Source organism: Molossus molossus, unplaced genomic scaffold, assembly GCF_014108415.1.
Source record: "Molossus molossus isolate mMolMol1 unplaced genomic scaffold, mMolMol1.p scaffold_m16_p_22, whole genome shotgun sequence".
Taxonomy (NCBI): domain Eukaryota; kingdom Metazoa; phylum Chordata; class Mammalia; order Chiroptera; family Molossidae; genus Molossus; species Molossus molossus.
The window spans coordinates 37,896,155-37,922,477 of NW_023425358.1; the positions used below are offsets into that span (position 1 = coordinate 37,896,155).

Below are 26,323 nucleotides of genomic sequence, written 5' to 3' on the forward strand. Positions count from 1 at the left end.
GACAGTGCTCAATCCACTGAGCCACACCGGCTGAGCTATTTCTTTCTTTTTTTTTAATCCTCACCTGAGGATATTTTTCTGTTTCCAGATAGAGTAGGAGGGAGGGGGAGAGAGAGAGAGAGACAGACAGACATTGATGTGAGAGGGGACACATCGATTTGTTGCCTCTCACACGATCCTGACCAGGGCCAGAGTCGAACCTGTGACTCTTTGGTCCGAGGGCTGATGCTCTAACCACTGAGCCAAACCAGCCAGGGCCGGCCAGGCTATTTCTGTGCTTTGAACCCTGTGGCGAATGGTCCCGAGGAAAAACAGCAACGTGAGTGTGTGTTCTTTCGCAGCCGCCCACGGCCAAGATGCACGCCATCATCGAGCGCACCGCCCGCTTCGTGTGCAGGCAGGGGGCACAGTTCGAGATCATGCTGAAAGCCAGGCAGGCCCGGAACTCTCAGTTCGACTTCCTGCGCTTTGACCACTACCTCAACCCCTACTACAAGTTCATCCAGAAAGCCATGAAGGAAGGGCGCTACCCGGTGCTGGCAGAGAGCAGAAGCGACGAGAAGCAGAGTACGTGAGGCTGTGTGTCTGTCCCCTTTACCGTGTGCGGGGCAGAGGCTCTGGGAAGCACCGAGGTGGGTGTTCTCACCCTGCCATGGAAGCCTGCACGTGGAGACCCGGCCACAGGTGACCGTGGGCCCTGCTGCCATCCCCACGGCGCACGCACGTGACGCTTTTCTTGAGTTGGAAGAGAGACTAGGTTCTTAATTCCTATGGGTGGATGAGACATAATTAAGTATTGATGCTATCAAAACAGGCCATCTTGGCTGGGGGTTGTCCCTCCCTATGGGTGTTCGGGGTTGCTAGGGAAGGCGGCGCTTTGCTAGGGCTTGAGCTCACAGGGCCTCGTGCACAGAGACAACACACTGGTCTCTTGCTTTCCCTCATCTCTGCCTAAGCTCCTGTCCTTATCACAGCACCTACGTCTGGAATTCCTACAGCGAACTCCACTTTGAACAGTAGTCATAGATAATGGTCTCTACGAATGCCTGCCGTTTAATTTTTTTTTCTCTTCAGCTGAAACGTGGTTTTCGAAAGCAGTGGTATAGATCTCATGACAGCTCTCATTGTCTGTGTTGTGGCTCTAAAAATACCTTCTGTTATTTTACGTTTTACGTATCAATGAGGTTTTTGTCTTTTTCTGCTAAAAACTTGGAACACACAACGGCTCTGGACTATGAAGGCTGGAGGGAGGTCGCCAGCCCTGTGGGCCCAGCCTCCTTCCACCGCTTTCTGCTGAAGCCCGCGGTGGCAGCCTCACTCTCCTCCCAGCGCAGAGCCTGAACGTGCGCTTCTTTCAGGGTCGGGGGCCGGCTCTGACGAGGACGACGAGGACGACGAGGACGACGACGACAGCGGGAGCTACCTGCACCCGTCTCTCTTCGCTTCCAAGAAGTGTGACCGCCTGGAAGAGCTGATGAAGGTTCTTGTCCCCTGTCGCACTGTCTTGTATCCACAGCAGGCGTCTGCGGGGTGATTTCAGGGAGTTATTGAGCATTTCTTTTCTCAGATGTCAGTGAGGTCTGTTTAGCTTTCTTTTGTTGTTGGTTGGTGGCAGAGGATTTGCTTTATTTCTTATGTATCTTGTTTTATAAAATTAACAAGAAAACTATTTTCATTTATCATAACTGTGCCGTTGGGACACTCAGAGTAAGTGAAAGGTTACACCTGGAGGTGGTTTTGTGTAGAATTCACTGTGATAGGACTGGGCTCTATAGGTGTCCCGGGTGTGCTGCTGGCAGTGTCTCTTAACCTTCTTGGCAACATAACGTGTTACTTGAAACCACATTTTTTTCCCGCTCTTCCCTCCCTCTGTTGTAAAGGGGTCACTCAGCACTGTGTGGGCAGTACCCACGCGCCTGCCGCCGTAAGTGGCGTGAAAGCAGGGCCACACGTGTCTCAGCTCGTGCCTGTGCCGACCTCAGGAAAGGGCGACTGGGTTGGTGGGCTTCAAAAGCTGGTGCTGCCCTGGCCGGTTTGGCTCAGCAGTTGAGCATCGGCCAGCGGACCAAAAAGTCACGGGTTTGATTCCGGTCAGGGGCACGTACCTCAGTTGCAGTTCGGTCCCCGACCCTGATCGGGGTCGTGTGGGAGGCAACCAGTCGATATTTCTCTCCCTCCCTCCCTCCTCCTCTATCTAAAGGTAAATGTAAAAGTATCCTTGGGTGAGAGTTTAAAATAAATAAATAAAAGCTACCGGTGATGAAATCAGTAATTTCTCTGAGGAAGGAGTTTCCAGCTGTGAGTGGATCTGGATGCTCACGTTGTGTCAGGAAGTCTGGTCCTGGGTGTTCCATCCCTTTGCTTAGCGGTTGTTAGGAAGCTCTCAGCCAGCCAGTGCGCTGGGCGGGTCAGTGAGCGTGTGCGTGTGTACACATGCGCGTGCAGAGTTGCATGTGTACGTGTGCTGAGGACGTCCTGAAGCTCCCACACTGTGTTCTGGAGTCGAGCTAAACTTCTTGCACGGAAGTTCTCTGTGTGACTCGGAACATAGGAAACGTGACTTTGCTCTCTCTGTCTGCAGCCCTTGAAGGTGGTGGACCCAGATCATCCCCTCGCTGTGCTGGTCCGGAAAGCCCAGGCCGACAGTCCTGCCCCCACCCCTGCCTCCGCAGATGGTGCGTCCGGGCAGCCCTCCCAGGTGGAGTACACCTCTGACTGTGAGTACCTCCTTCCCGCCTGCACCAGCTGCGGAGCTTAACCAGCAGGGTGTCCTGAGAGGTGTGGAGGCAGGCGGTGCAGGTCTGGGCGAGGTGCCTGAGGACCCAGGCCCTTTGGGTCCTTGTGTTTAGCCATCGTGAGCACGCGGCCTCGTCCTTCTGCTTGTCGCCACCTTCAGCGTCAGCTCTGGGTTCCAGGAAAGATGAGGCGGGCAAAGGGCAGAAGCAGGGCTGTGTTAGGGATGGGGAGAATGGACTTGGGGGACGTGCGGTATTATCTATCTCGATCGGGTCGCTTCCTTCAAAGACACACACTCTTAGAACTAGTGACAGCTCCCACTCCTCGTCGGTCACGGCAGGAGGTTCACAGAGGCCAGATCGCGACGTTCTCTCCAGGGATGCATTTGAAAGTCTTTACCCTGGCTTCACTGCCCGTCTTTTTAAACTGTGTCCTTCAGAGGTCAGATGTTGGGTGAGAGGAGAACCTCCAGCAAAGCCACGGGAGCTCTTTACCCGCCCCCCTCACCCGGAAGTCCAGTCTGCCCACCCTGCCTAGGAAGTGTGTCACTTCAAGTAGAGGCTGGGAACTGGGCCTGAGATGAATTCTCTTACAGCACAGGCTCCGGGACCGGGCCCAGCCCGGTGAGCATGCAACTGTGTCCTCGCCTCTGGGCAGCCCAGTGGTGGCCGCGCGTCACTTCCCCTGGAGACTTGAGTGAACGCAACGCATGTGTCCTTACAGAAACTCCTTAGAGAACTCCCATTTCCTTACACGGTTCAATCAAGTCAGATTTCATTTCCTTGGATGTTGAAAGCAAAGAGCTAGTCTGGTGTCACGCAGCTGGTCACGTCGTGGCCTGGAACCCGGTGCAGGTGCCAGACACGGGTGTCCCTGGGCCGAGGCATCTGCACGTCCCTGATACTCCATTCATGGTGGGGTTTTTTGCGGTTAGCCTGAACCCATGAATCAGGCTCTGGGGTGACCAGGAGCTTCCGCTCCCATCACCCATCCGTCCAATGGGAGTTCATGGTGTGGAACATTTTTTCAGCTTCCTTGCTGTCCACCCTCGTCTGAAGTGCCACACGTTTGCATGCTGTGTCCTTGTGCAGCCACTGGGTCCCATCAAACATGGTTACCTGCAGAAGGAACAGACATTCAGGGCAGGTGGCCACAGCTGATTCCTCACTGTGCTGGTCACTGGTGCGCATGCAGCCAGATGCTGAGGCCGAGGGCGGTGCACCTTGTCTGCAAGCCCACGGGGCTGGGCAGGAGAGGGGCTGCTGTGTGACACATGGCGTTACCGTCAGACCCCACAGTCTGGTTGGTGACCAGGGGGTCACAGGTTTCAGAGGGCTCACCACAGTCCCGCCTACAGCCCAGAAGGGGCCTTAAAGGCCCAGATGAGACATTGGAGAATCCCATGCTTCTCTCTGCAAGCCCTGCCATCAGCCCACAGTTGCATTGTTCTGGCTCCCTGCCCAGGGGTCCCCAACCAGAAGTGCCTTAGCAGGGGGCACAAGTAAGTGATCACTGTTTCCCCACATTCAAGGTTGTTTTGACCTCTGTCTCCTCCCTTACCGCTGAGCCAAACCCGCCACGGCTTGTCTCCTCCCTTACTAAGTGGGAGAGCACAAAGGTATTTGGGGACCCTGCCTGGTTTTTGGGTTTGGGTTTGGACATGCACCCTGCGAGGGCCAGCCTCAGTCGACCTGTGCAGTCAGCAGAGGTGAAGAGCCAGGGCAGGCAGAACTGTGGTGGGTGGGACATGGCTGGCTGTGCAGGGCGGGGTCCAGGGCCAGGTTTTCCAGAGAAGCAGGGAGTCAGAATGTTTAGTGACTCAGATCAGCTTATAGATGTCCACAGTAAACTCACAGCTCATAAAAGTGCAAGACAGCGCAGGCCAGTGCTGCGCACAGGCAGCCTCACGTCCAGCCTGTGTGCCGGCCGTGGGGCAGGGTGTCCGCACTGCGCCAGGCAGACTGCTCCGAGGCAGGGCAGGGGCACGGGCCTGGAGTCCAGGTGCTGGAGTGGGTGCCAGTGCAGAGGTGCGACCTCGCCCCACCTTCATGGGAGTGGCCTAGTGGAGAAGAGTGTGCCCACGAGAGCACTTCTGAGAGCATGATCCCATAGTGTCGCCTCAACAGACGCCCGTTCAGGACCCTGGGGTCATAGGGTGAGAGGCAGCCTGAAGGGTTAGGTGGGCCGGTCCGGGTGTTCAGGAAGAACTGTGCACTGGAACTTGGGGCTGTAGATCAGAATGACACCTAACAGGTAAGCGTGAACACCTGTGCTTGGGTGCGCAAAGGTGTTTGCTTCTATCTGTGGTTACGCTGTGGTCATCTGAAGATAAGTGGAAACATCCTTGGGTAGAGATTCTAAAAGTGTGTAGATGCAGCCGAGCTGTCTTCCGGCTGTCACAGGGAGGGGCCGGTCCAGGTGGGCGGGGCGCTGCAGCGTGTGCAGGGCCCACAGCGCACAGACGTGTGGCCAGGGTTTCTGCCGTTCTCCACTCGTGTGTGCAGGTGGAGTCACGGAAAAGCTGGCTGTGAGTGACGTGCTCAGAGGGAGACGGGCGGTGCGAATGTGAGTGCGCGCCGGGGCAGGTGGGGGGACTCGTGTGCTTTGGGGACACACCAAGGCAGTGCTGGGTGAGGGAAACATCCCTGCTTTTCTGTGGGCGACTCTAGCAGGGCAGTGGTGCTCTCGGTAGGGCTGGGTCGGGCCTGGCTCCTCCCACTCCTGTACTGCCGGAACCCTTACCCTCGGGAGAAAACGCAGGCTGCTCTGAGGCTCACTGTGAGACTGAACTGGTGTCCTGAGTGCCCTCCAGTTCTGTGGCTCCATCCGCAGTCCCAGGCTGCTGTGTCGGCTCCAGGACAGCAGCCCAAGGCTTCTCCCCACGGGCCAGGCCCTGGCTGGGCCCCAGGGCTTGCAGTCACCAGCCTGTCCTTCCCTTTGTGTCACCAGGCACCCAGTAGCCACTTCAGGTACGCCTGGCCATGCTCTCGGTTGACTTCCTGCTGCCCAGAGACCTTCCTAGGTTCCGGCAGCCTAGGAGGAAAAGCCTGTATTTCTCTGTTGCATGAGTTCTGTGTAGACACTCCTTAAACACAGGTGTGGAAAACGAAAAATGTCTTTCATTTGTTGGCCTGACAACTGTTTTCATGCTGTTTTCTGTTGTGATTTAGTGTCTTCTGCTGTTTAGCTGTGAATTCTCGCAGAAGAGTTTAATAAAGTTAATTATGCAGGAGGCAATAATACTGAAATATTACCCAGTATTATGTAGCACATGGTTTTTAAAAATAAGATGCTAACTTTGTCTCTTTAATATTTCACTCTATAAATGGAGTGAACCACATCATATGGACAGACTTGCTATGTTCTTCTGTCTTAAATGTGGTTCTGCTGTTGTGTTTATGGCATCTCCTCTTTTTTTCCTGCAAAATCATGGCCTTGAAGTGCTTTATTTAATTCCCAAGCCCCTTTTTAGAAAATGGCTTTATTGTAAGTTGAGAGAAGAAGAAAGTAAAAATATTACCCAAGACCCCACCGTCCAGAAGTAGGCACGTTAACATCAGGCAGCAGCATCGCGCCGTGGAGAGCAGATGGTGGCAGGGAGCGCGCGAGATAGAGGAGCCGCAGCTGCGTGGCCAGGGGTGGCCTCTGTGCCAGGTTTTGGCTGTGTGGATAGAAGTATTTGTGTTAAAGTGGAAATAAGTCTTTAAATTTTACTTGAGTTTGACACAAGAACCTTAATAAAAAATCAAAGTGGCCCGGCTGGTGTGGCTCAGTGGTTGAGCATGGACCCGTGCACCAGAGGTCACGGGTTCGATTCCCGGTCACATGCCCAGGTTGTGGGCCTGATCCCCAGTGGGGGGCATGCAGGAGGCAGCCAATCGATGTTTCTCTCATTGATGTTTGTCTCTCCCTCCCTCTCCCTCTCTCTCTAAAATCAAAGTAAAAAAAATTTTTTTAAATCAAAGTGAAGTAATTACAGATAAGGCTTCAGTATCATGAATTCAATTCTAAAGATTGGGAGAACATTAAAGGTCAAAATTGTAGATTTTTAAAAAACTTTTTATCTTGGGTTTTATTAACTATGAAACTAGAGGAAGTGAAGTGCTCATAAAATACCTTTCCTTCACTCCCCTAACTCCTGTGTCTGGTAAGAAATACTATGTTGCCTGGCCGGTGTGGCTCAGTGGACTGAGCGTTGTCCCATGGACTGAGGTCCCGTTTCGATTCCTGGTCAGGGCACATGCCTGGGTTGTGGGCCCCATCCCCAGTGGGGGCGCGCAGGAGGCAGCCGGATCATGTTTCTCTCTCTTCCTCTCTAAAAAAACAGCTACAATGTGTGTGTGTGTGTGTGTGTGTGTGTGTGTGTGTGTGTAAAAGAAATACTATGTTGCTTCTGTGACAATTCATAGTGACAGTGTGGTCCCTTCCACAGCTGTGCCTTTCTCGTTGATCATCTCAGCTCAGGGGTCCAGTGAGTGTGCTCCTCACCACAGCTTCCCCATTCGAGTTCCTGTTCCTGTTTGTCTCCTGGGGGTTCGCATTTGATAAACAACTTCTTACAAGAGTTCTGTCTCCTGAATTGTTTCACGCTTGAGAAATGCCTGCCTTTGAACCTGGTATAAAAAGGAAATGGTGCCTGGATGTCATGTTCTTGGGGAGCATTTTCTCTCTCCTCCTTCGCAGACCAGAATCTGGTGTGGTTCTTCCTCGTGGGGGAGCCTGGCAGGCTGACTGCCACTGACTGGTCCTGTGGGTTTGTTGGTTGGTGTTTTTAACTGATCTTGGGTGCTGTGCTCCACAGTCTCGTGTTTGGAAACACCTGTTACCTTTTGACACGTTAGCAGCTTGGCAGAGAGTGACACGTGTAGTCACATTTGCGTGGAGGTGAGGGGCGTTGCTGAGCGTTTCTGCAGTGAATGTCTCTGTAAAGCTGGCCAGCTTCATCTCCCCACCCTCCCCTGAAGGTGGGCGCTGCTCCAGCAGGACCCCCGAGGCTCCCCTCCTTTTCTCTTAAGTTTGACAGCTCAGCCAGCTTACCACCGCCTTCCTGGGACACACTGCACCTGCTCTGACTCTCCTCTCGGGTCACTGCTCACTGCTGAATGTTGGTGGTCGGCTTCTCTGCTTCAAAGACACTGGCGTCCTTGCTTTGGATTGTCTCTCTCCTGAGTCTCTTTCTCTGATTCTTGGCATTCAGCACGGCCGTTTGTCTATGTTTCATGTCGGCTCCACGGTCGGGTCAGCATGCCGTTTCTGTCCATGTCCCGTGTCGACCCCATGGTCAGGTCAGCACGGCCGTTTCATGTCGGCCCCACGGTCGGGTCAGCCACATCTCCTGCTCGGTGCCGCAGAGGACGCAGCGAGTGGCTGTGTGGGGGGGTGGGTCTGTGGGCCCACAGGGTCTGGAGCTCTGTGCTCTAGACGCAGGCATCTCCGGTTTTTCTGGTTGTGCTGTCTGTGGTGTGCGATCCTTACAGGAGGGGGTCCAACGGACCTAATTAATGGGCACTGAATTTGAATTTCATAGAATGTTTGCACTGTGAAATATTTTGTTTGGTTTTTAATCATTTAAAAGTGTGAACACTATTGTGAACTCTCCGGGGTGCACCAGAACGGGGCACCTCATGCGCAGGCCTGCTGGCACCGCCCCTTCGGCCTCATTGGTCCTCCTACCCCTTTCTTTGTGCCCAGGGGGGGTCCCCGTCTTCGATTCCTCTACAGCTCAAAAGCTCAGGTGGACTGGGCCCTTTCCTGCAGAACCCAGCTCCTGCCCTGGGCATCTCCCCCGCTCATGGGTGGCGCTGTCCGGCCCTGTCGTCCCATCTCTGTCTCTGGCCTGGGAGCTCTCACCCTTACTTGCTAGTGCAGTCTCGCCAGAAAACCCCAGTGTCCCAGGGCAGATGGCCTCCCCTCTCAGGGTCAGAACCCCTGTCCACAGGCCCCTCGCTCAAGGTCAACACCCACTGAAGGTCGAGGGGCTTCTCCGTGACCCTGCCAGCCACTCCCCACACCTCCGCTTCCCTCTGCCTCTGTCCACTGCATGTCATGTGCCTCAGCCACGCCCTTGTTCGCCCAGAGCTCTCTAGGCCTCCAAAACCTCAGCGTAACGTCATGTTAAAAACTCAGAACTTTGTGCTTGGGGGTCACCAGTGAAGACCCGTGAGTGGTGGTTAGAGGCAGGCTTTTCCAGAAGAAAGTTTACTGGAGAGAGATCCTTTCAAACACTGGGCCGAATCTCCATCTCCACAGCTGGTCACGGGGGCGTTTCCAGGTGGCAGACCTGCTGTCCTGGGCCACTGTGGCCGGCGGCTGTTCTAGCCCCGCGTGCTGACAGCAAAACAAGCCTCCTTTTGTGTGAGGACTTTGTTTTCCACAGTGGGTTGTCTGGAGGGCACGGGCAGTGGATAGATGGCCGTGCTGGCCACGTGGGAAGCTTCCACCCTGTCCCTGCAGAGCCACCGGTCGTGGTTCCTCACGTGGCCTGGTGGGCTCTCGGCTTGGTCTCAGTCCAGCCGCCCTCCGTGCAGGGGAGTCCATTGGTCACTGCGAAGGGCAGTGGTACTTCTGCTCCGCACTGGGGACTCGGTGCTTTAAGGGGTCTTGGGTTGTTTGATGGTGGTACTTTCTAGAGCTGATAGGAAAGTACTCTGCTGAAGCCTAAGACGAACGATGGCCAGAGGGGCCTTTTAGGCCAGTCCAGGAGGAGAAGCAGAGTCCTGAGAGCGGAGAGCAGGAGACCGTTGTGCACCAGGTGAGGGGAGCGGCTTTCCCTGCTCTGGCCGCTTCGGAAGGACCGGAGCAGTGCTGTCCCTGGTCTGAAGGGCCCTGGCTCACCCTGGGCGACGAGGAGCCCGGGAACCGCAGCGCTTGCTGGTGAGCTGCACGTCAGGTTCCCTGTCGTGACCCGTCCTGGGGCGAAGGTCTCCAGGCTGGAGAAAGCATGACTCTGACTGTATGTAGGCAGGAATGTTCTCAGACCGAGTCGTCTGCTGTCACCCGAAGGACCTGCAGCATCCACACCGCTGGGCGCTCTGCATTTCTGGGCTCGTGCAGCACGGGGGAGGTGCTCACGCGTGTGCCCGACGCTCCGCAGCTGGTGTTTCCATCCAGCTCTCCTTGCTCCCAGGAGACGTCCTGCCCGATGACATTTCTCTCTCAGATTTATTTGGAGCAAGTGTTTGTGGTACTGATGGTGCTTATTAGTCGATCACATCAGCACTTAACTGTCTGCACAGCCCAGTCCTGTCATGGCAAATATAGTGTGAGTCCCTGACCACAGCAGACCCCGTGGAGAGGGGCTGGCGGGCGCCCACACCCGCTAGGTCAGGCTCACACGGCCCAGACCTCTGTCTTCCCTTGGCCAGTCCAGTGATTCTTAGAACTTGGGGCTCACGAGGATCCTGAGCTGGGGCTGAATTCAGGGGCCATCCCAGCGGGTTCCGCTCAGAGATGCCACGGGCCCTGTGGCTGGGGTGGCGGGAGCCCGAGTCTTCAAAGAGCCTTTCACAGAGAGATGCCCGTGTGCCAGGCCTCTGTCCACAGCCCGCATCTTAACACTGCGGGGGCTGGGGTCAGCGTTGTGCTTCCTGGGTGCCTGCTGTCTGCCTGCAGCGTGCGTGCTGCCTCTGGGCACTCGCTATGCCGCAGCCCTGGGGTGTGCGCAGGAGCCCAGGTCCACGGGAGGGTGGGGCTGGAGCTGCCCTGGGGCGCATGGTGCGGGACAGCGTGGGCGCTGTGCAGCGCGGCTGCGTGGGGGGGTCTTGTTTTAAAGTGGCCCTGGCCGTGTTGGCTCAGCAGTTGGAGCGTCGGCCTGTGGTCCAGAGAGTCTGGGGTTCGGTTCCCACTAGGGGCACGTACCAAATAAATAAGTAAATATAAATACATAAGTAAAATGAACTAATCGAAAATCACAATAAAATTTCTTAATTAGGAAAGCTTTTCCCCTCCTCTAGCGAGGAGGAAGCTGAATCTGTCATCAGAGCCAGTTGCTTGTCTACAGCCGTGTTAGAGATTTTAATTCTTAATTATACCATTTAGTTTTTTTTGTGAGTTTACTGATTTTTTTTTCCTTTATTGATTTGAGGGAGAGAGAGAGAAACATCAATGAGAGAGAACATCGATTGGCCATCTCCTGCATCTCCCCCACTCGGGATTAGGCCCACAACCTGGGCATGTGCCCTTCCTGACCAGGAATTGAACCAGCGACCTCTTGGTGCATGGGTCGGCACTCAACCACGGAGCCACACTGGCCGGGCAACTGTACTGATTTTGAATACCTCCCCCCAAAAGATGAATAAACTTACGGGACTTTTTATGGTTAAAACAATGAGCTGCTGCCCTAGATATTCACATATGTGCCCCAAATATACAGTAGGCTGCTGTATATCACCGTTTATACCGGCAGAGCCCCAAAGCGACCTCCTATCTCCGTCACAGCACATCTGTGGGGTGGGGGCCGGGGGCTGCAGAGAGCACACAGCGTCACGGATGGGCGACTCCAGCAGGAAGGCGTCCGTGAGAAAGTAAGGGGCCTAGAGGACACAGAGTCGGTGTCACCCTGGGGACAGCAGTGCAGAGCACCAGCCACACCGAGGCAGGCCACCCGGGAAGGGATAGCTGTGCCACTGGAGAGGGTCCTCTGTACTCGTCTGCACTTTCTGAAGTCAGGAGAGCGTGACTGGCCCAGGCAGGTCCGCCTTTGGGCTGCTTCACTCTCCCTCATCCCGGGTGCAAATCTGGACGTTGCTGTTCCTTCCACACGGGTGTTACGAGATAGCCCCTCGTCCCAGACGGGTGTTACGGGACAGCCCCTCGTCCCAGACGGGTGTTGTGGGACGGGGACGGGCCCTGGGAGGTGCCTGTGCTGCGCCGGGAGCCGCGGCAGCCAGCCTGCCCTGTGCCACTCTCACCCGACCGTGTGTTCACAGCGACAGTGGCCGCCATGTACTACAGCTACTATATGCTCCCGGATGGCACCTACTGCCTGGCCCCACCCCCACCGGGCGTTGACGTGGCCACGTACTACAGCACCCTGCCAGCCGCAGTGGCCGTATCCAGTACTGCCGGAGTGACGGCCACCGCCCCGCCACCTCCTGGTACCACGCCGCCGCCGCCCCCCACCACAGCAGAAACGAGTAGCGGGGTGACCTCCAGCACCATCACCACAAGGTATACTCTCATTCCTGCAGGTTACCTGGCACTTCTATGCTCCTGGGTGGGGAGTCTCTGTAATCCGGGTTACGCGGAGGGTCTCCGTGATCTGCATGTGTTGTCCAAATCCCCAAGTGGAGTTGATGGAGCCGTGAAACAGTCATTACAGACCCTCAGCAGTGAGGTCTAGGCACTTAGGGGGAGTCCCCGGGTAGCACCCCCCAGGGCCCTGTCCAGACCTGCCCTCGCCCGTGTGCAGACACCTCCCTAGGGCAGAGTGAGGTGGGTTCACGGGTTGAAGCTGCAGCTTCAAACACTCGATGGAAGTGAGTCTCATGGCCGCCAGGCTGCTGGTGGGAGAGAGGGCAGTGCCTGGGCCCAGCCCGCCGCGCAGTGGGGCTCCCGAGGCCGAGCCCACACGTGTCCGGAGCGCTCAGGCGCTGGCGGTCTCCGCTGAGAAGAGGCGCTCTCTTGACACGGATGTTCTGCACAGACGGCCCCTCCCACTGAGCGTCACGCAGCCGCTCAGCTTGTGCTGTGGGCTAGGAGAGAACAGTGGGCCTGTTCCCGTGGCGCTGGGCTCACCCTCACCACTGGCGGTGACGCTCTGGTCCCTGCTGTGAGCGGCTTGATGCCGCCAGTGTGATGAGCCGTCCCGTGAATAGTCCTGCGTGTGGCGTGACGCGGGCTCACGGGCGGTGCTCCCTGTGACCGGCGGCTCCTCTCTGCAGTGCTCTGGCTCCTGTGGCCGCCATCATCCCCCCGCCCCCTGACATCCAGCCCGTGATTGACAAGCTGGCTGAGTACGTGGCCAGGAATGGCCTCAAGTTTGAGACCAGCGTCCGTGCCAAGAACGATCAAAGGTGAAGTGAAGGGCACTGTGTGGGCCACGGGTGGTGACGGGCTTAGCTGCTTCTGACCCCGGCTGCGCGGTCGTTCTCTGGCATTTTCGGTCCTCGTGTGTTCACGTGGACACAGCTTGGGGTCGTGTCTGGTTGGTTGGGGTTGCAGTGGTGACTTCTTACTGGGTCACCTGATTTGTTGGGGTTTTAGTGTGCATTTTGTTTTTAAGTAAAAACACTGGAACTACCTAAAAAGGCTGGAGTTCGGGCTTTTCGGGGATCTGCTATGGGAATCCATATGCGCGTCTCGGGATTTGTGATTGTTCCGAGTGATGTTTTGTGCCTCGGGTAGTAAAGCAGCAGGAAGCCGGGTTTGCAGTTCGACGTGTGAGACGGGCACGCGGGCACCCCCCACCTCTGGCCCGTCTGGAAGGTGGGGCTTCGGCATGGCTGCTGCGTGGCAGAGCTGCGCCCACAGTCCGTTGTGGTGGTGCCCATCTGTTGCCGTGCCCTGCGTATGCTGATGCCCACGGCTCCCCTTGTGTCGGCAGGTTCGAGTTCCTCCAGCCCTGGCACCAGTACAACGCCTACTACGAGTTTAAGAAGCAGTTCTTCCTGCAGAAGGAAGGGGGCGATGGCGCTCAGGTACTGCCCGTGAGGGCGGGCGGGTGGGCGGCTCCGGTTCTCAGGGCAGAGAGCTGTGCAGGGTGCGCGGAAGCGCTGGCTGGTTCTGCGCTTGTTTTTAGCTGTGCTGAGTCTGACTTGCCCCCTCATGGCTGAGCTTTAAGTCTGCCAGAACTTTCACCCATACACACAATTCATTAAAGGTCAATCATGTGTCCGGCGTGTTCTAAAACATCCCATTTCTTCAAGCACTTGATGTTTTGGTTTGCTGTTTTTTAAGCACTTATTTAAAAAGTCACCCAAGGATATTTTTTCATTGCGTTTTAGAGAGAGAAACTCTCTCTAGCGTAGCGAAGAAGGAAGGGAGGGAGGGAGAGGGAAACATCAGTGTGAGAGAGAGACATTGGTTGCCTCCCACACACGCCAACTAGGGCCGTGGATTGAACCTGCGACCCAGGTGTGTGTCCTTGACTCGAAATCAAACCCTTGACCTCTCGGTGCTCGGGCCGACGCTCTGACTGCTGGCCCACACTGGCCAGGGCGCAGGCACTGTGGACGCGCGTGTGCTGTCCTGTGGCGCTCGCACAGGTGGGCGTGTCGCTGTGAGCACGCACGCCGCTGCTGCCCACACCCTTGCCTCCCACAGGCCCCCCAGTCTCCCCCGTCCTCTCCCCTCTGCTGACTGCTTCCTGTCGTGGGGACGGCCTGGCAGGTGTCGAGCCCACAGGAATGGAGAGAGCAGGGCGCAGGCCTTGCTTGTCCTGGGTCTCACCCTCTTGTCTCTGGTCGCTCGAAGTGAAGAAAGCGGACTCCTCTGTGGTTGGGGGGCAGCGTTCGGCTCTCCCCCAGGAGAAGGTGGGGAGCACTGGTCCCCATGACGGTGCAGATTAAGGGGCACAGCATTCTTCCAGGGACGCCTCCACCGCTGCTCGCCACCCTCCTATAGCCCAGCAGCAAGGCCGGGGACTCTCCTGCTGTCGCTCCGGCAGCGGTGCAGAACCGCTGCTGCCCAGCGAGAGGCCTGGGCCTGCACCCGTCTTCGTGACAGCCGTGCCCCGGGCCACAGTGCGCTCTTGTCTGCAGGCTACGTCAGCACCGGAAGAGGCTCCTGCAGAATCTGCTCCTGGAAAGCCCAGTGATCTGGGGCAGGAAGGTGTGGCTGAGGACCCAGCTGACGCAGGAGGAAGAGGCGGCTCGGGGGGGAAGAAGGAGTCGGCGTCCGGTAAAGCAGCCCCAGACGGGAAGCTGGTGAAAGGTAGGCTCCAGGTTCTTGTGTGTTCCCGGGGGTGGGGGGGTGGGAGGGCGTGGGCTCCTGAGTGCAGCCAACACAGGCCGTGCCGCGGACCCTGCACGGCGGGGCCATCCTGCCGCGGACCCGGGGCCGCCTGGCAGAGCCCGGCACAGGTTTGTGCTGGCTTGGCAGCCTGCTCTGGCGGGTTAGTGGGCTCGTGTAGAATGTTGCAAGCGATTAGTTCTGGGCGTAGTCTCGGGCTTCCGAGACTAATTTATATGCATAGTGCTGTCCCAGGAAATGTGTTTTCTGCCAAGCAGAACTCCACTCACTTCATTTCACTTCCTTTATGTTCGGAAGGAGTTTCTCATCCGCAAAGACAGACAGACATGGCAGCAGCCAATAGGATAAAAAACAGGAGAAACGCTGGTGTGGGCTTGTGACAGCAAGCTAGGGCCACCTGGGGGTGTCCACCTGGGGGGTTGCGGGAAGCATGTCTGAGCAGTGTCAGGAGCAGCTCCAGGCAGAGGTCAAGGGGCTGAGCGTGATGGGCAGCGAGGTAGGCATAGTCTGGGAAGGTCACTGGCCAGCTCATGGGACTCTGGCTGCCCCCTGAGGTGCTGGGACTTTAGTGGGCAGGGGCACAGGGTCTGGGGGAGGACTGGCTTCACCACGTTCTGCCTGTGCAGAGACTGGGGCAGGGGAGCTGCTCTGAGGCCCGGGCGGCATGTGGCCTGGAGCAGACTGACAGTGGGGCCAGGCGGTGTGGGGACAGCGGAGGCCTGCAGTCCAGCAGAGGCAGGGTGGTGAGGCTGTGCTGTCCGTGGGCAGCATGGCCCGTCCACCTGGGATTCAGCCCAGAGAGCAGTTCAGGGCACTTTGGGACTTGGTGGCAGTGATCCCAGCAGAGGTGAGGGGGTGTCCTGTCAGCAGGGAAACGCTTCCCTCCGCACCCCGAGCCCAAGAGCTGCTGGTCCTCAGCCCAGTGCTGAGGACGCACAGGCCTCCCCGGGGAGGGGGCAAGTCCCTGCCATGGCTCAGGGCCGTGGCACACACGCTGAGCCCTGAAGCCCTGTCACCTCCAACAGCTCCTGAGGAGCGGGGCGTGGTGCTCGGATCTGCGCCCAGAGAACTGGAGGCCGGACAGCGCATGCAGCCCCTCGGCCGCCCCTGGAAGGCTGCTGAGGGCGCAGCTTAAACATGGCGGGAGTAGACTCGGGTTCGGTTCCGCCAAGCATGGCAGATGCTCTGAAACAGGTGTGCAGGCCAGGTTGTGGGCTTCTCAGGCCTCCAAGGAGAAGGGCAGATGGAAAGGAAGACCTCAGATGGAAACAGCAGGTTGTCCTCCGGAGCAAGGTGGGGGCAGGTCGGCCTGTACGAGTGGGGTCTGCAGCGTCACATGCAAACACGCTGCGTTTAAGATACTGGTGCAGAGCGTTCTCAGAGCTGGGCCTGGACAGGGCAGGCAGCGCACCGGAGTGGTTAGTCTGGTCAAAAGTTATCCAAGGCAGTGAGAGCATCACGAAGAGACCTGGCGACATGGACCAGTTCTCAGTGAGAGCGCCCTCCTGTGCCTGGAGACGCCCGCTCCCCGGGTGCGTGGCCCCGGCGTTCACCACAGGCGGTGTGCTCAGTCTGCAGAGATGGGAAGCAGGGTGGGAGGCGTCCATGCGAGGAAGTGTTGTTGCCGTTTGTAAAGTGCTCTCTGCTGACTCAGAGTCGCGTGCGCTTAGCTGAGGTGGAAGGCGAGGTGCTGACGAAGGGGGTGCCACGGCCGGGGCCTCCCGGCTGACGCGCTTCCAGGTGTCATGTGTGCAGCCTGCCCGGACCCTCACGGCTGCAGTCGGGATCTTCCACTTTGTTGGCCTGTGTTTTCGAAAGTTGCCATGGAAGACAGCTACCACTTCTGAAGTTAGAAGTTGATGATAAAACATGTGAATTTCCGAGTGGAAGCATGTTTGGTCTGGAAGGCGGGGAGCTGAGGACTGCGGTCCCCTCCAGCCGGCTGCTCCGGGCCTTGCCCAGATGTGGTGGGCACGGCCAACTCGGCCCTGCCGTCTGCGCAGGCCCGGGCCAGCAGGGCAGGAACGCCGCACAGGTGTGGAGTGGGGTGAGGGAGGCAGGTGGGCCTGTGTGAGGAGGTGGCTGTGAACTGAGGCTCAGAGAGGAAGGAGGGACCCAGCCCAGCAGGAGATGTGCTGGGCAACCCCCGGCAGCACAAGGGGAGCAGAGGAACGGGGTTCGCCCTTATTGCAGGAAGGCACAGTGGGATTCAGGTAAGATTCTGGGCGGAGCAGAAGTGTGTGGACGGCAGCTCTGCAGAGGAGCCGCATCCTCGTCCCCAGCTCTCAGCTGGCTGGGCAGCCCATCTCCTCACGGGCAGTGGGCACCTGAAGGTGCCCTGCAGGCGCGGGAGGCCCGGAGCTGGAGACCGGGCGTCGGTCGGTTCCGCTGCTGAGTCACCTGCGGTGCGTGCGGCCCCGTCTGCCAGCTCCGCAGTGCACCTGGACCGCTGGAGTGGGCCGTGTTCCGGAAGCTTCCGCCGAGTGTTCCGTTTGTGGTGGCTTGCTGTTCTAATTTGGAGGACAAAGTGGTTTAGGAAGAGCTGTTTCAGTTACTTCGTGGTGCGACACTTCAGCCCGGTGAACATGGGTGGTTCTGGTCACCACTGAAGTGCGGTCTCCTCTCCTGAGGCTCCCTGGCTGCCGGAGACACATCGCCAGGGGCAGCAAGGGCAGTGCCGCTGGTCATTCTTTGTTGTGGGGAATCTCAAGCATGTACAAAGCCGGAGTGTGGTGTGAGGACACCCCCCCCCCCCCGTGTGCTCAGCACCCAGCCCCACCAGCCCCGGGCCAACCTTGTTCTGTGCGTCTCGACAGCCCGCCTCAGAGCTTTGGGGGCAAGGCCAGCGTCAGGGCTCTGTCTGCACGTGTCCGGCTGGGTGTGTGCAGGAGACCCAGGCAGCTGTCACAGCTCAGCGAGGCCGGAGTGAGGGCCGCAGTGGGTCTCCTGGGATGTGGCTCGAGGGGACTCCTGACAGGTCACACCGTCACCGTGACGGCGTGCCACAGGTCTGGGTGTGGGAGAGCCTGGGGCTCAGGTGGGGTTGCCCACAGTCACAGCCCGCTGGAACCTGCTGGTGTGAACCCAGAATTGTCCCCCTCAGCGTCTGCTGGTCTGCATTTCATCTCCCTTTGTGACTTACTGGAACGTCCTTCATCAGTAACAACTCACGGTTTTTTAAAATAAGGCATCTTATCAATAGGTCGAGTTGTTAAGGGCCAGGGAGCCTCGTACCTGAAGGAGAAAGAGCCTTGATGACCGAGGGTGAGGGTGGGGACGGAGAAGATGACGTCCTTTTGAGAGTTTGTGTTTCTCTTGAATTAAAATTTGGGGGCTGACAGGACTTGGTCCCTCTGTCGGCACGTGGTCCTCGCTGGGAGCCGCCCGCCTTGCTGTGAGTGGTGTGTGCGTGGACACCCCTTCACCAGGCAGGCGGGCTCGCTGCCCCAGAACCCCCAAGACGTCCCTCCCACCAGCCGAGGCCCGTGTGGCCGGGGCCCGGGGAGGTTTCCGCTCTGAGCTCCGTCACCTGAGTGTCCCCTTCTCCCCTCTCAGCAGCTCCATTTGCTCCGATCAGCTTTGCGATCAAGGCCAAAGACAACGATCTCCTTCCCCTGGAAAAGAACCGTGTGAAGCTAGATGACGACAGCGATGACGATGAAGAAGGCAAAGAGGGACAAGAAAGCGCTAATGCCGCCGCAAACACGGACCCGGTGGTGGCCCCGCCCTGTGTGGTCGTTGAAGAGAAGCGGCCTCAGCTCACCCAGGAGGAGCTGGAAGCCAAGCAAGGTTTGTCCGTGTGTCTCCGACCTTGTTCTGACGCGCTGGCCGTCTCCGCCTCGAGATCGGGGCCCCTGGGAGCTGGTGATGCTTCTGCGCCTGGGCGGCTCTGTCAGTGACGGCCGCGCTCCAGTCGGCATCAGGCGGGGCGGGCGGCCTGCGTTGGGGGAGCGGCATCCCGGAGGGGCCTCTGTGCTTGCTCGGGCAGGTGCTCAGGAGGGGTGCTCAGGAGGGGCGCCCTCTTGTGAGGCTCCCAGCAGATCCATTGGGCCTTTGGCAGTGCTACAGGCCCAGGCTGGTCTGCAGGCTGGGGCTCGGCCTCACGGGTCACAGCGTGGCCACCACTGGCCTCCGCCTTGGGGCCAGCAGGGACGACCCCTGGCGGGCTGTGCTCCTTCTGTGCGCAGCAGGTTGAGCACTCGGAGAGGTTGTCCTAACCACAGACGCCTCCCGTCCAGACACTGTGCTGAGGGGCTCAGGACGCCGATGGCTCTGCGCTGGGTGTGGGCTGAGCCGCGTCCTCGTGCCCTTCCCCTGCCAGGGACGTCCGCACACCTGCTTCCAGGAGCTAGCCCCTCGCCCCTGGTCCCAGCTGTGCCGCTGTGGAAGCCCATCCACCGGCTGACTGATTCTGAAAGTGGAATCTAGACATGCTAGTAATGAGCATTATGAACTCTCAAAATTTGGTCCGATTTGTTTGTCTATCCTGAAATTTGTGTCTCGTACATCTTTTTAAATAACTGCATTAATAGATCCAGAGACATGGAAGCAGGGAGCAGACGGACCTCAGAGGGAAGGGGGTGGGGGAGGGGAGAGATACAGAACAGGAAAGAAAAGAAAATGACTGTGTCGCAGCTCCTGCCCCTGTTGCTGGCTGTGAACGTGGAGACAGCGAGGTCTTTGTAGGTTTCTCACTCTCAGTGCCGCTCCTCCCTTGTTCGTCCCTGAAGCAAAGCAAAAGCTGGAGGACCGGCTCGCAGCTGCCGCCAGGGAGAAGCTGGCCCAGGCGTCCAAGGAGTCCAAGGAGAAGCAGCTGCAGGCGGAGCGGAAGCGGAAAGCTGCGCTGTTCCTACAGACCCTGAGAAGCCCGGCGCCGGAGGCGGAGCTCGGGAGAGTCGGGGAGAGTCCTCTCAACGCAGAGGTGAGTTCACCGAGGTCCGCGGTCAGTGCGGGCCGTGAATGCGGGCTCCTGGGGGGCCCGGCCTCCAGCCTCGGTGGGGCCCTCAGCACGGGACTGCCGGTGTCTGGGTTCCCGGCTGTGGGCTCTGCTTTGTGGCTCCTTGAAGTGCCTGTCGCCAAGTGCAGGGCACATGCTCACAAAGGGGCAGGCACAGTGTCCCGGCTTCAGTCACGCTGTCTTCTCTTAGAGGAGGCCAGTCCTTCTGGCTCCTTCCTGAGCGTGTGACCAGGACTTAGCCCTTCCGGTGTGGCCTCCCTTCCTGTGGGTCAGAACAGCCGTTCGAGTCACTTCTCAGGGGTCCCTCGTCAGCGTAACTGCCTTCCCTGTGCAGGAGCCCTGCTTTCTCTGCTGTGATCACATGACGTTCTAGGGGTCTCGATCCTTACTGAGCGCTGGTCTCTGCTGCACGAGGCCTGCTGGTGTGTGTCTGTGGCGAGCAGCAATCGAGTGCAGACGGTCAGCGCCGGTGAGGCTGGCTCAGCTTTCTCCCTCGGGCTGGCCGGAGCCCTCAGGAGTCAGGCTGGGCCGGGCGGAGCAGCCAGCGTGTGCTGTGTGAGGTGCCGTAGGCTGCGCTGCGCTGCGGGCCCCGCGGTGCCCCAGGCGCGCCCGGGGCGAGTGCCGCCGGCGCCAACAGCAGAGGTGCCAGAAGAGCACGTGTGGCGTGCCCTGGCCTGGAAAGCCCTCCCCCCACGGAAGGTGAACATGAGCACTGACATGGCCACGGACACGGGCGGCAGAGGAGAGGGCTTTCCTCGGGGGAGAGCAGAGCAGTCGGGGCCCTGCCTGTGTCTGCAGCTCTGAGATGACGTCAGCCGCGGGCCGGGAGGGGGAGGGAGAGGGAGCGGGCGTGCGCGGGGGCCACTTTAATTTCCTTTATCGTCCCGATGTCATGCGTGCGGTGAATAAAGGGCTTAATTAAAAGACATCTGCAGACGCACCCCACCCGGTTGTGTTATGTGGCCGCGTCTGTGTTCCAACGTGACGGGTTAATGAGAACTCGGTCCCCACCAGGCTCGCTTCCCATCCATCCTCGTTCCCCAGTCTGCCTGTCACCTGCCCGGCCCGGAACCTCCTCCTGTGAGCACAGGGGCTGCTTTCCCTGTCCCCTCTGGTGTCTCCACCCCCCGTCTGCAGGCGTGTGTTTGGGTCTCGACGTGGAGCCGAGTGTTTGTGCTGCTCGTGTGCATCATTGGACCCATCCCGCTGGGTGTCTGGGGGAGAGATTGCCGCTCTGGGCAGTTCCAACAGGAACGCGATGGTGCTAGCAGACGGTGATAAACGCCTTTCATTGCTTTGGAACAAAAATACTGGCGTTAAATTGGCAATTGTCATAAATGAGATTCACACTCAAATATTTTCAGCTGGAAGTAGCTCCTGGAGATGATGCCCCGACTCCGCTGAGCATTCTGGGGGCAGGGCTCCCTGACCTGGCGCAGTGCAGGGCTCCTTCCCCAGAGTGTTGAGACTCGGGGCTGGCCCGTCGGAGCTGACCCATCTTTGGTGCCTGTGTGTGTTCTCGTGCCAGAGCAGAGAGAAACCAGGAGCCCTGAATTGCACCCTTTTGAGCTGCTCCACAATCGTCCATACAACAGGCTCCGGGCACTTCAGATGCCGCAAGTTGATGGTCCTGCCAAGTCAGCAGGTCCAGTCCGAGCTTGGGAAGGAAACGGGAACTGAACCAGCCTGTGTGTGGAGCCCGTCACACTCCAGGCACTGTGGGGTGGTTCTCGCCCAATGACCGTAAAGTCACATTTGTGTGACCATTGCCCACGGACGTTTCCACTAGGTGGGTGGGATAGCCCAGCCTCCAGGGGGCAGGGGTGCCTGTGGCCTGCGGCCCCTGCCTCACAGAGGTGTTTGTAGAGGGCTGGGCTAGGACGAGGCCTCGGAGGAGCTGTCCTAATTGGGAGACAGAGATGCTCTCCCCCCCCCCCCACCCCCGCCGGGTGTGATTAGCTCCAGGGTCTGTAGAGGAGGAGGAGCAGAGGAGCAGATAGATGCGCGTGGACTGGGCAGCGAGTGGGGCAGTGCGGAGACAGCGCGGCCACGGCCTGCGTGTCGGCTGAGGGGCAGGAGACAGGCGCCCTGAGAACAGCGTCCCCCGCACGTCTGGCAATGGGGCTGCTCCTGGGCAGCGGGGAGGACGCATCTCCAAGTGTGACATCTCATGCTGGGCAGTAGGACTACCCCATGTCCTGGCCAGTGCGGGCCCTTCCTGAGAAGGCTCTGTTCAAAGCCCACACTGCCTGCTCTCTAGCCGTGGCCCCAACATGGCAACGGCCCTCGCTGGTCCTGTGCCGAGAGGCGGTGCTGTGAGCGGAGGGCAGGCTCTTGTCGCTCCCAGCGCCCCGCGTGGGCACAGCCCGCAGTTACGTGCTCCCAGTTCTTCGTTTCTCCCGAACCGTCTGGGAGTCAGCCTGGTCCTCCCTCCCCATGGCCATTTCTGCCCTGGCCCCTTCTGCTGGAGGAGTGTTCGCGTCCCGTCCCAGAAGGCAGCACTGCCCGCTGTGCACGGTCACTGCAGCTGTCTGTCCCCGCCAGGTGCTGGAGCTCAGCAGGTGCCCTCAGACCCCGACGGGAGGGTGAGGCCTGCTCAGTGGTGGTTGTGCATCTAATTGGGTTAGCAGGCAGGGTGCTCTGTAGTGAAGCCACAAATAGCATTTACATCGAAACGTATTATTTAAGTTCACAGGCACCTTGATGGGCACAGTTGTGCTGGTGCTGGGCGCTGCCCACGGTGGCCACCCTGTGCTGCCTCTGGCCGACTTGCTGGTGGGCTCTCCATCCTGGGGCTCCCATGTGGAGGCTGGTCGCGCCTGTTAGGAACCCCGCTGCCCGCGCTCGGTGTCAGGATGTCAAAGCATCCGTCTCCAGCCCTGCTTCCCACAGTCCAGTCCACGAGGACGGCCTTGCTGGGCAGGTGGGAGATCTGGGTCTTCCCTCGGAGCTCTGAGGGATTCACGGGTTGGGAGGTGGTCAGGGCCTTTGCCCACGGTGTTGGCATGCGCAGGAGTAGATGTTCCCTGCTCGCGTCACACAGCCCTGCTGGCGTGCTCCCGGGACAGGGCCACAGCTCACGTGGTGACTGCCACCAAAGCACGCTGCACCCAGCCCTTCCTCGGGGTGACTCTGCCTCGTCCCATCTCCTGTGGCCGCAGGAGCCCATCGGTGTTGGTGGAGAGGCCGTGGTGTGCTCCTGAGCTGGTCCCCGAGCGTGAGGCTGCACCCTGAGGCTGGAGCCCATCGGTGTTGGTGGAGAGGCCGTGGTGTGCGCCTGAGCTGGTCCCCGAGCGTGAGGCTGCACCCTGAGGCTGGAGCCCATCGGTGTTGGTGGAGAGGCCGTGGTGTGCGCCTGAGCTGGTCCCCGAGCAGGAGGCTGCACCCTGAGGCTGGAGCCCATCGGTATTGGTGGAGGGGCCGTGGTGTGCGCCTGAGCTGGTCCCCGAGCAGGAGGCTGCACCCTGAGGCTGGAGCCCATCGGTGTTGGTGGAGAGGCCGTGGTGTGCGCCTGAGCTGGTCCCCGAGCGTGAGGCTGCACCCTGAGGCTGGAGCCCATCGGTATTGGTGGAGGGGCCGTGGTGTGCGCCTGAGCTGGTCCCCGAGCAGGAGGCTGCACCCTGAGGCTGGAGCCCATCGGTGTTGGTGGAGAGGCCGTGGTGTGCGCCTGAGCTGGTCCCCGAGCAGGAGGCTGCACCCTGAGGCTGGAGCCCATCGGTGTTGGTGGAGGGGCCGTGGTGTGCGCCTGAGCTGGTCCCCGAGCAGGAGGCTGCACCCTGAGGCTGGAGCCCATCGGTGTTGGTGGAGGGGCCGTGGTGTGCGCCTGAGCTGGTCCCCGAGCGGGAGGCTGCACCCTGAGGCTGGAGCCCATCGGTGTTGGTGGAGGGGCCGTGGTGTGCGCCTGAGCTGGTCCCCGAGCAGGAGGCTGCACCCTGAGGCTGGAGCCCATCGGTGTTGGTGGAGGGGCCGTGGTGTGCGCCTGAGCTGGTCCCCGAGCGTGAGGCTGCACCCTGAGGCTGGAGCCCATCGGTGTTGGTGGAGAGGCCGTGGTGTGCGCCTGAGCTGGTCCCCGAGCAGGAGGCTGCACCCTGAGGCTGGAGCGATGGAAACCCCTCGGATGGTCCACGCCCTTCCTGGTGTGTGGTCGCAGCTCCCAGGCTGGAGGCTGCGTTCCTGCAGCCTCCTTCCCCACCACCGACTGGGCACACACAGGCTGCAGGCCCAGCTGCAAATAACAAGCAGTGGTGGTGTTCTTGTGGAGTTTGGTGTCCTTTGGTTTGGTGACTCATTTCTACTTTACAATGTGGTGTGGACAGTGTCCACTGTAAAGTTGAATGCTGGGTCACTGTGTAGACAGGCCATGTTGAACCAGGACCTTGTTGATGGCCTTGCCAGAGGTTTGTGACTCTGGATCACTCGCTCGGGTGATGTGAGGGGGGGCCCTCGAGGGCATCTTACACGCCAAGGTGACAGGCAAAGGCCCAGAGATGGGATTGCTTGGGGGGCTGGCCAGCCCGGGGTGGTGGCCGTGGTGGTGCCGGCATTCCTGATGTGAGCCTGCCGGGCGAGGCGTGTGGCCCGCGGCCCGCGCTCCTGGTGTCTGCCCTGGAGGAGTTTTCTCGGGTGAGGTGCAGAGCGAGACGGCGTGTCCGGTGGGTCCCCTGTTCGCAGTCGCGTGCTGGCTGTTTCCCTCGTGTCCTCGGCTGACGTGTGTCGGCTGACACACTGCGATGATGGCTGCGGAAAGTCCGTGAGCACCCGTGGTCTCGAAGGTGCGTGACCCCTTCGGTGTGGGCGTTCTGTGGCGGTTATTTTCAGAGTGGTGCAGGCGCTCGGCCCTGAGTGTGCAGGTCGAAGCATCTCTCTTGGAGGAAAGTCACGGTTACTGTGAAGCAGGTGCGGCTCTCCCAGCTCATCTGTTTGTCCAGTCGGCCGCTCGGCGACATGGGTGGGAAGAGGAGCCCCTCCCTTGGGTCGGGGACGCTGTCTTCTCCCACAGGCCGTGCGCTGTTCCAGGGCCATGTGGAGACTGGTCCTGTCCGAGAGGGTGCTGCGGCGTCCCTGGTGTGAGGGCCTCAGGCAGGCAGTTCTGTAATGTGCTTGTGGTGTTAATCCTCCCTGCCGCCATTTTTTCCGTTGATTTTTAGAGAGTGGAAGAGAGGGAGGAAGAGAGAAACATTTGTGAGAGAGACACGGTTGGTTGCCTCCTGCAAGACTCTGACCGGGCAGGGGATCAAACCTGCAACCCAGGTTTGTGCCCTTGCCTGCGAATCGAACCCGCAACCCTTCAGTGTGACACTGACCGCCGAGCCGGGCCAGCCAGGGAGTGCAGTCATTTTAAACACCGCGTTTGCCTGCTAACACCCGGACGTTTGCCTCTGTTTCCAGGAAGCCAGCCCTGTGGCCTGCCCTGTGCTGAGTGGGGGCCGGCCTCCGCCGACTTCGGAAGTTAAACCTCCTGAAGGGCCCTCAAGCAAAAGCAGAGACCCCCCCAGAGAAGAAGAGAAAGAGAAGAAGAAGAAGAAGCACAAAAAACGGTCTCGAACAAGGTCACGCTCCCCCAAGTACCACTCGTCGTCCAAGTCCCGGTCTCGGTCCCACTCAAAGGCGAAGCACTCTCTCCCCAGTGCCTACCGGACAGCACGGCGCTCCAGGTGGGTGTGCAGGTGCATGGGTGCACACGCGGGGGGGGGGGGGGGGGCATCCACAGGCCCAAATAAGGGCTCCTGGCCTGGTGGTTCGGTGGGTGAGGGTCCTCCCGTACACCAAAAGGTTGTGGGTTTGATTCCTGGTCGGCACGTTCCCGGGTTGTCATTCAGTCCTCGGCTGGGCTGTGTACAGGAGGCAACCAGTCAGTGTTTCTCCTTCACATCGATGTTTCTGTCTCTCTTCCTTCCTCTTTTTCTTATTTGAAAAAAAAAAAAAATCAGTAAAAACTTAGCCTTAGGTGAGGATTCAAGAAAAGAAATGATCGGTTTGACTCAGTGGTTCGAGTGTTGGCCCGCGGGCCAAAGTGTCTTGGATTCAATTCCCGATCAAGGGCACGTACCTTGGTTGCGGGTTTGATCCCGGCCCCAGTCTGGGTCGTGGGGAGGCAACCAGTCGATGTGTCTCTCCCTCCCTCCCTCCCTCCCTCCCTCCCTTCCACTCTATCTGAAAAAAATCAATGGAAAAATATTCTCAGGTGAGGAGAAAGAAAAAATACATCTTAGAAAATTTTTTATTTAACTCTCAACTCCATGAACTTACGGCCACGTCTTTAAAAGCAGGTTCATTCAGCCCTGGCCAGTTTGGCTCAGCGGTTAGAGCGTCGGCCTGCGGTCCTGAGAGACCCGGGTTCGGTTCCCGCTAAGGGCGCGTACCTCGGTTGCAGTTTGTCCCCGGCCCTGGTTGGGTCGTGCGGGTGGCAGCCACTCGATGTGTTCCTTTCACATCGATGTTTCTCTCTCTCTCTCTGTTCCTCTCTCTCCCTCCCACTCTACCTGAACAAAAAATGGAAAAATGTCCTCGGGTGAGGATTAAAAAAATAAATAAATAAATAAAAAATAAAAGCAGGTTCATTCAGGTTGTGGCAGGCCACGGGAGAAGCAGGTAGCACGTTGTTTGATGTGTAGAGGCCCCGGGGCAGGGTCTCTGGGGCAGGCTGGCCCTCGGGTGCCTGGCCAGCGCCTGTCAGCAGGAGGGCTGTGCCCGTCCCCTGGTCTGCTCTGCCAGGAGCGG

The 26,323-nt window shown here is 58.9% G+C and overlaps 1 protein-coding gene across 3 annotated transcripts in view; it reads left to right on the plus strand.

The window, feature by feature from the left end:
- The window catches only part of LOC118639824 (splicing factor SWAP), a 41,659-nt gene that overhangs the window by 6,126 nt on the left and 9,210 nt on the right, over positions 1 to 26,323 (plus strand). For all 3 annotated transcript variants that reach the window (XM_036276370.1, XM_036276371.1, XM_036276372.1), the window contains 10 exons: positions 342 to 567; positions 1,359 to 1,480; positions 2,582 to 2,717; positions 11,664 to 11,904; positions 12,618 to 12,749; positions 13,280 to 13,373; positions 14,436 to 14,607; positions 18,202 to 18,435; positions 19,377 to 19,567; positions 24,992 to 25,257. In XM_036276370.1, the coding sequence (XP_036132263.1) occupies positions 342 to 567; positions 1,359 to 1,480; positions 2,582 to 2,717; positions 11,664 to 11,904; positions 12,618 to 12,749; positions 13,280 to 13,373; positions 14,436 to 14,607; positions 18,202 to 18,435; positions 19,377 to 19,567; positions 24,992 to 25,257 (1,814 nt within the window). The remainder of the gene's footprint in view (positions 1 to 341; positions 568 to 1,358; positions 1,481 to 2,581; positions 2,718 to 11,663; positions 11,905 to 12,617; positions 12,750 to 13,279; positions 13,374 to 14,435; positions 14,608 to 18,201; positions 18,436 to 19,376; positions 19,568 to 24,991; positions 25,258 to 26,323) is intronic.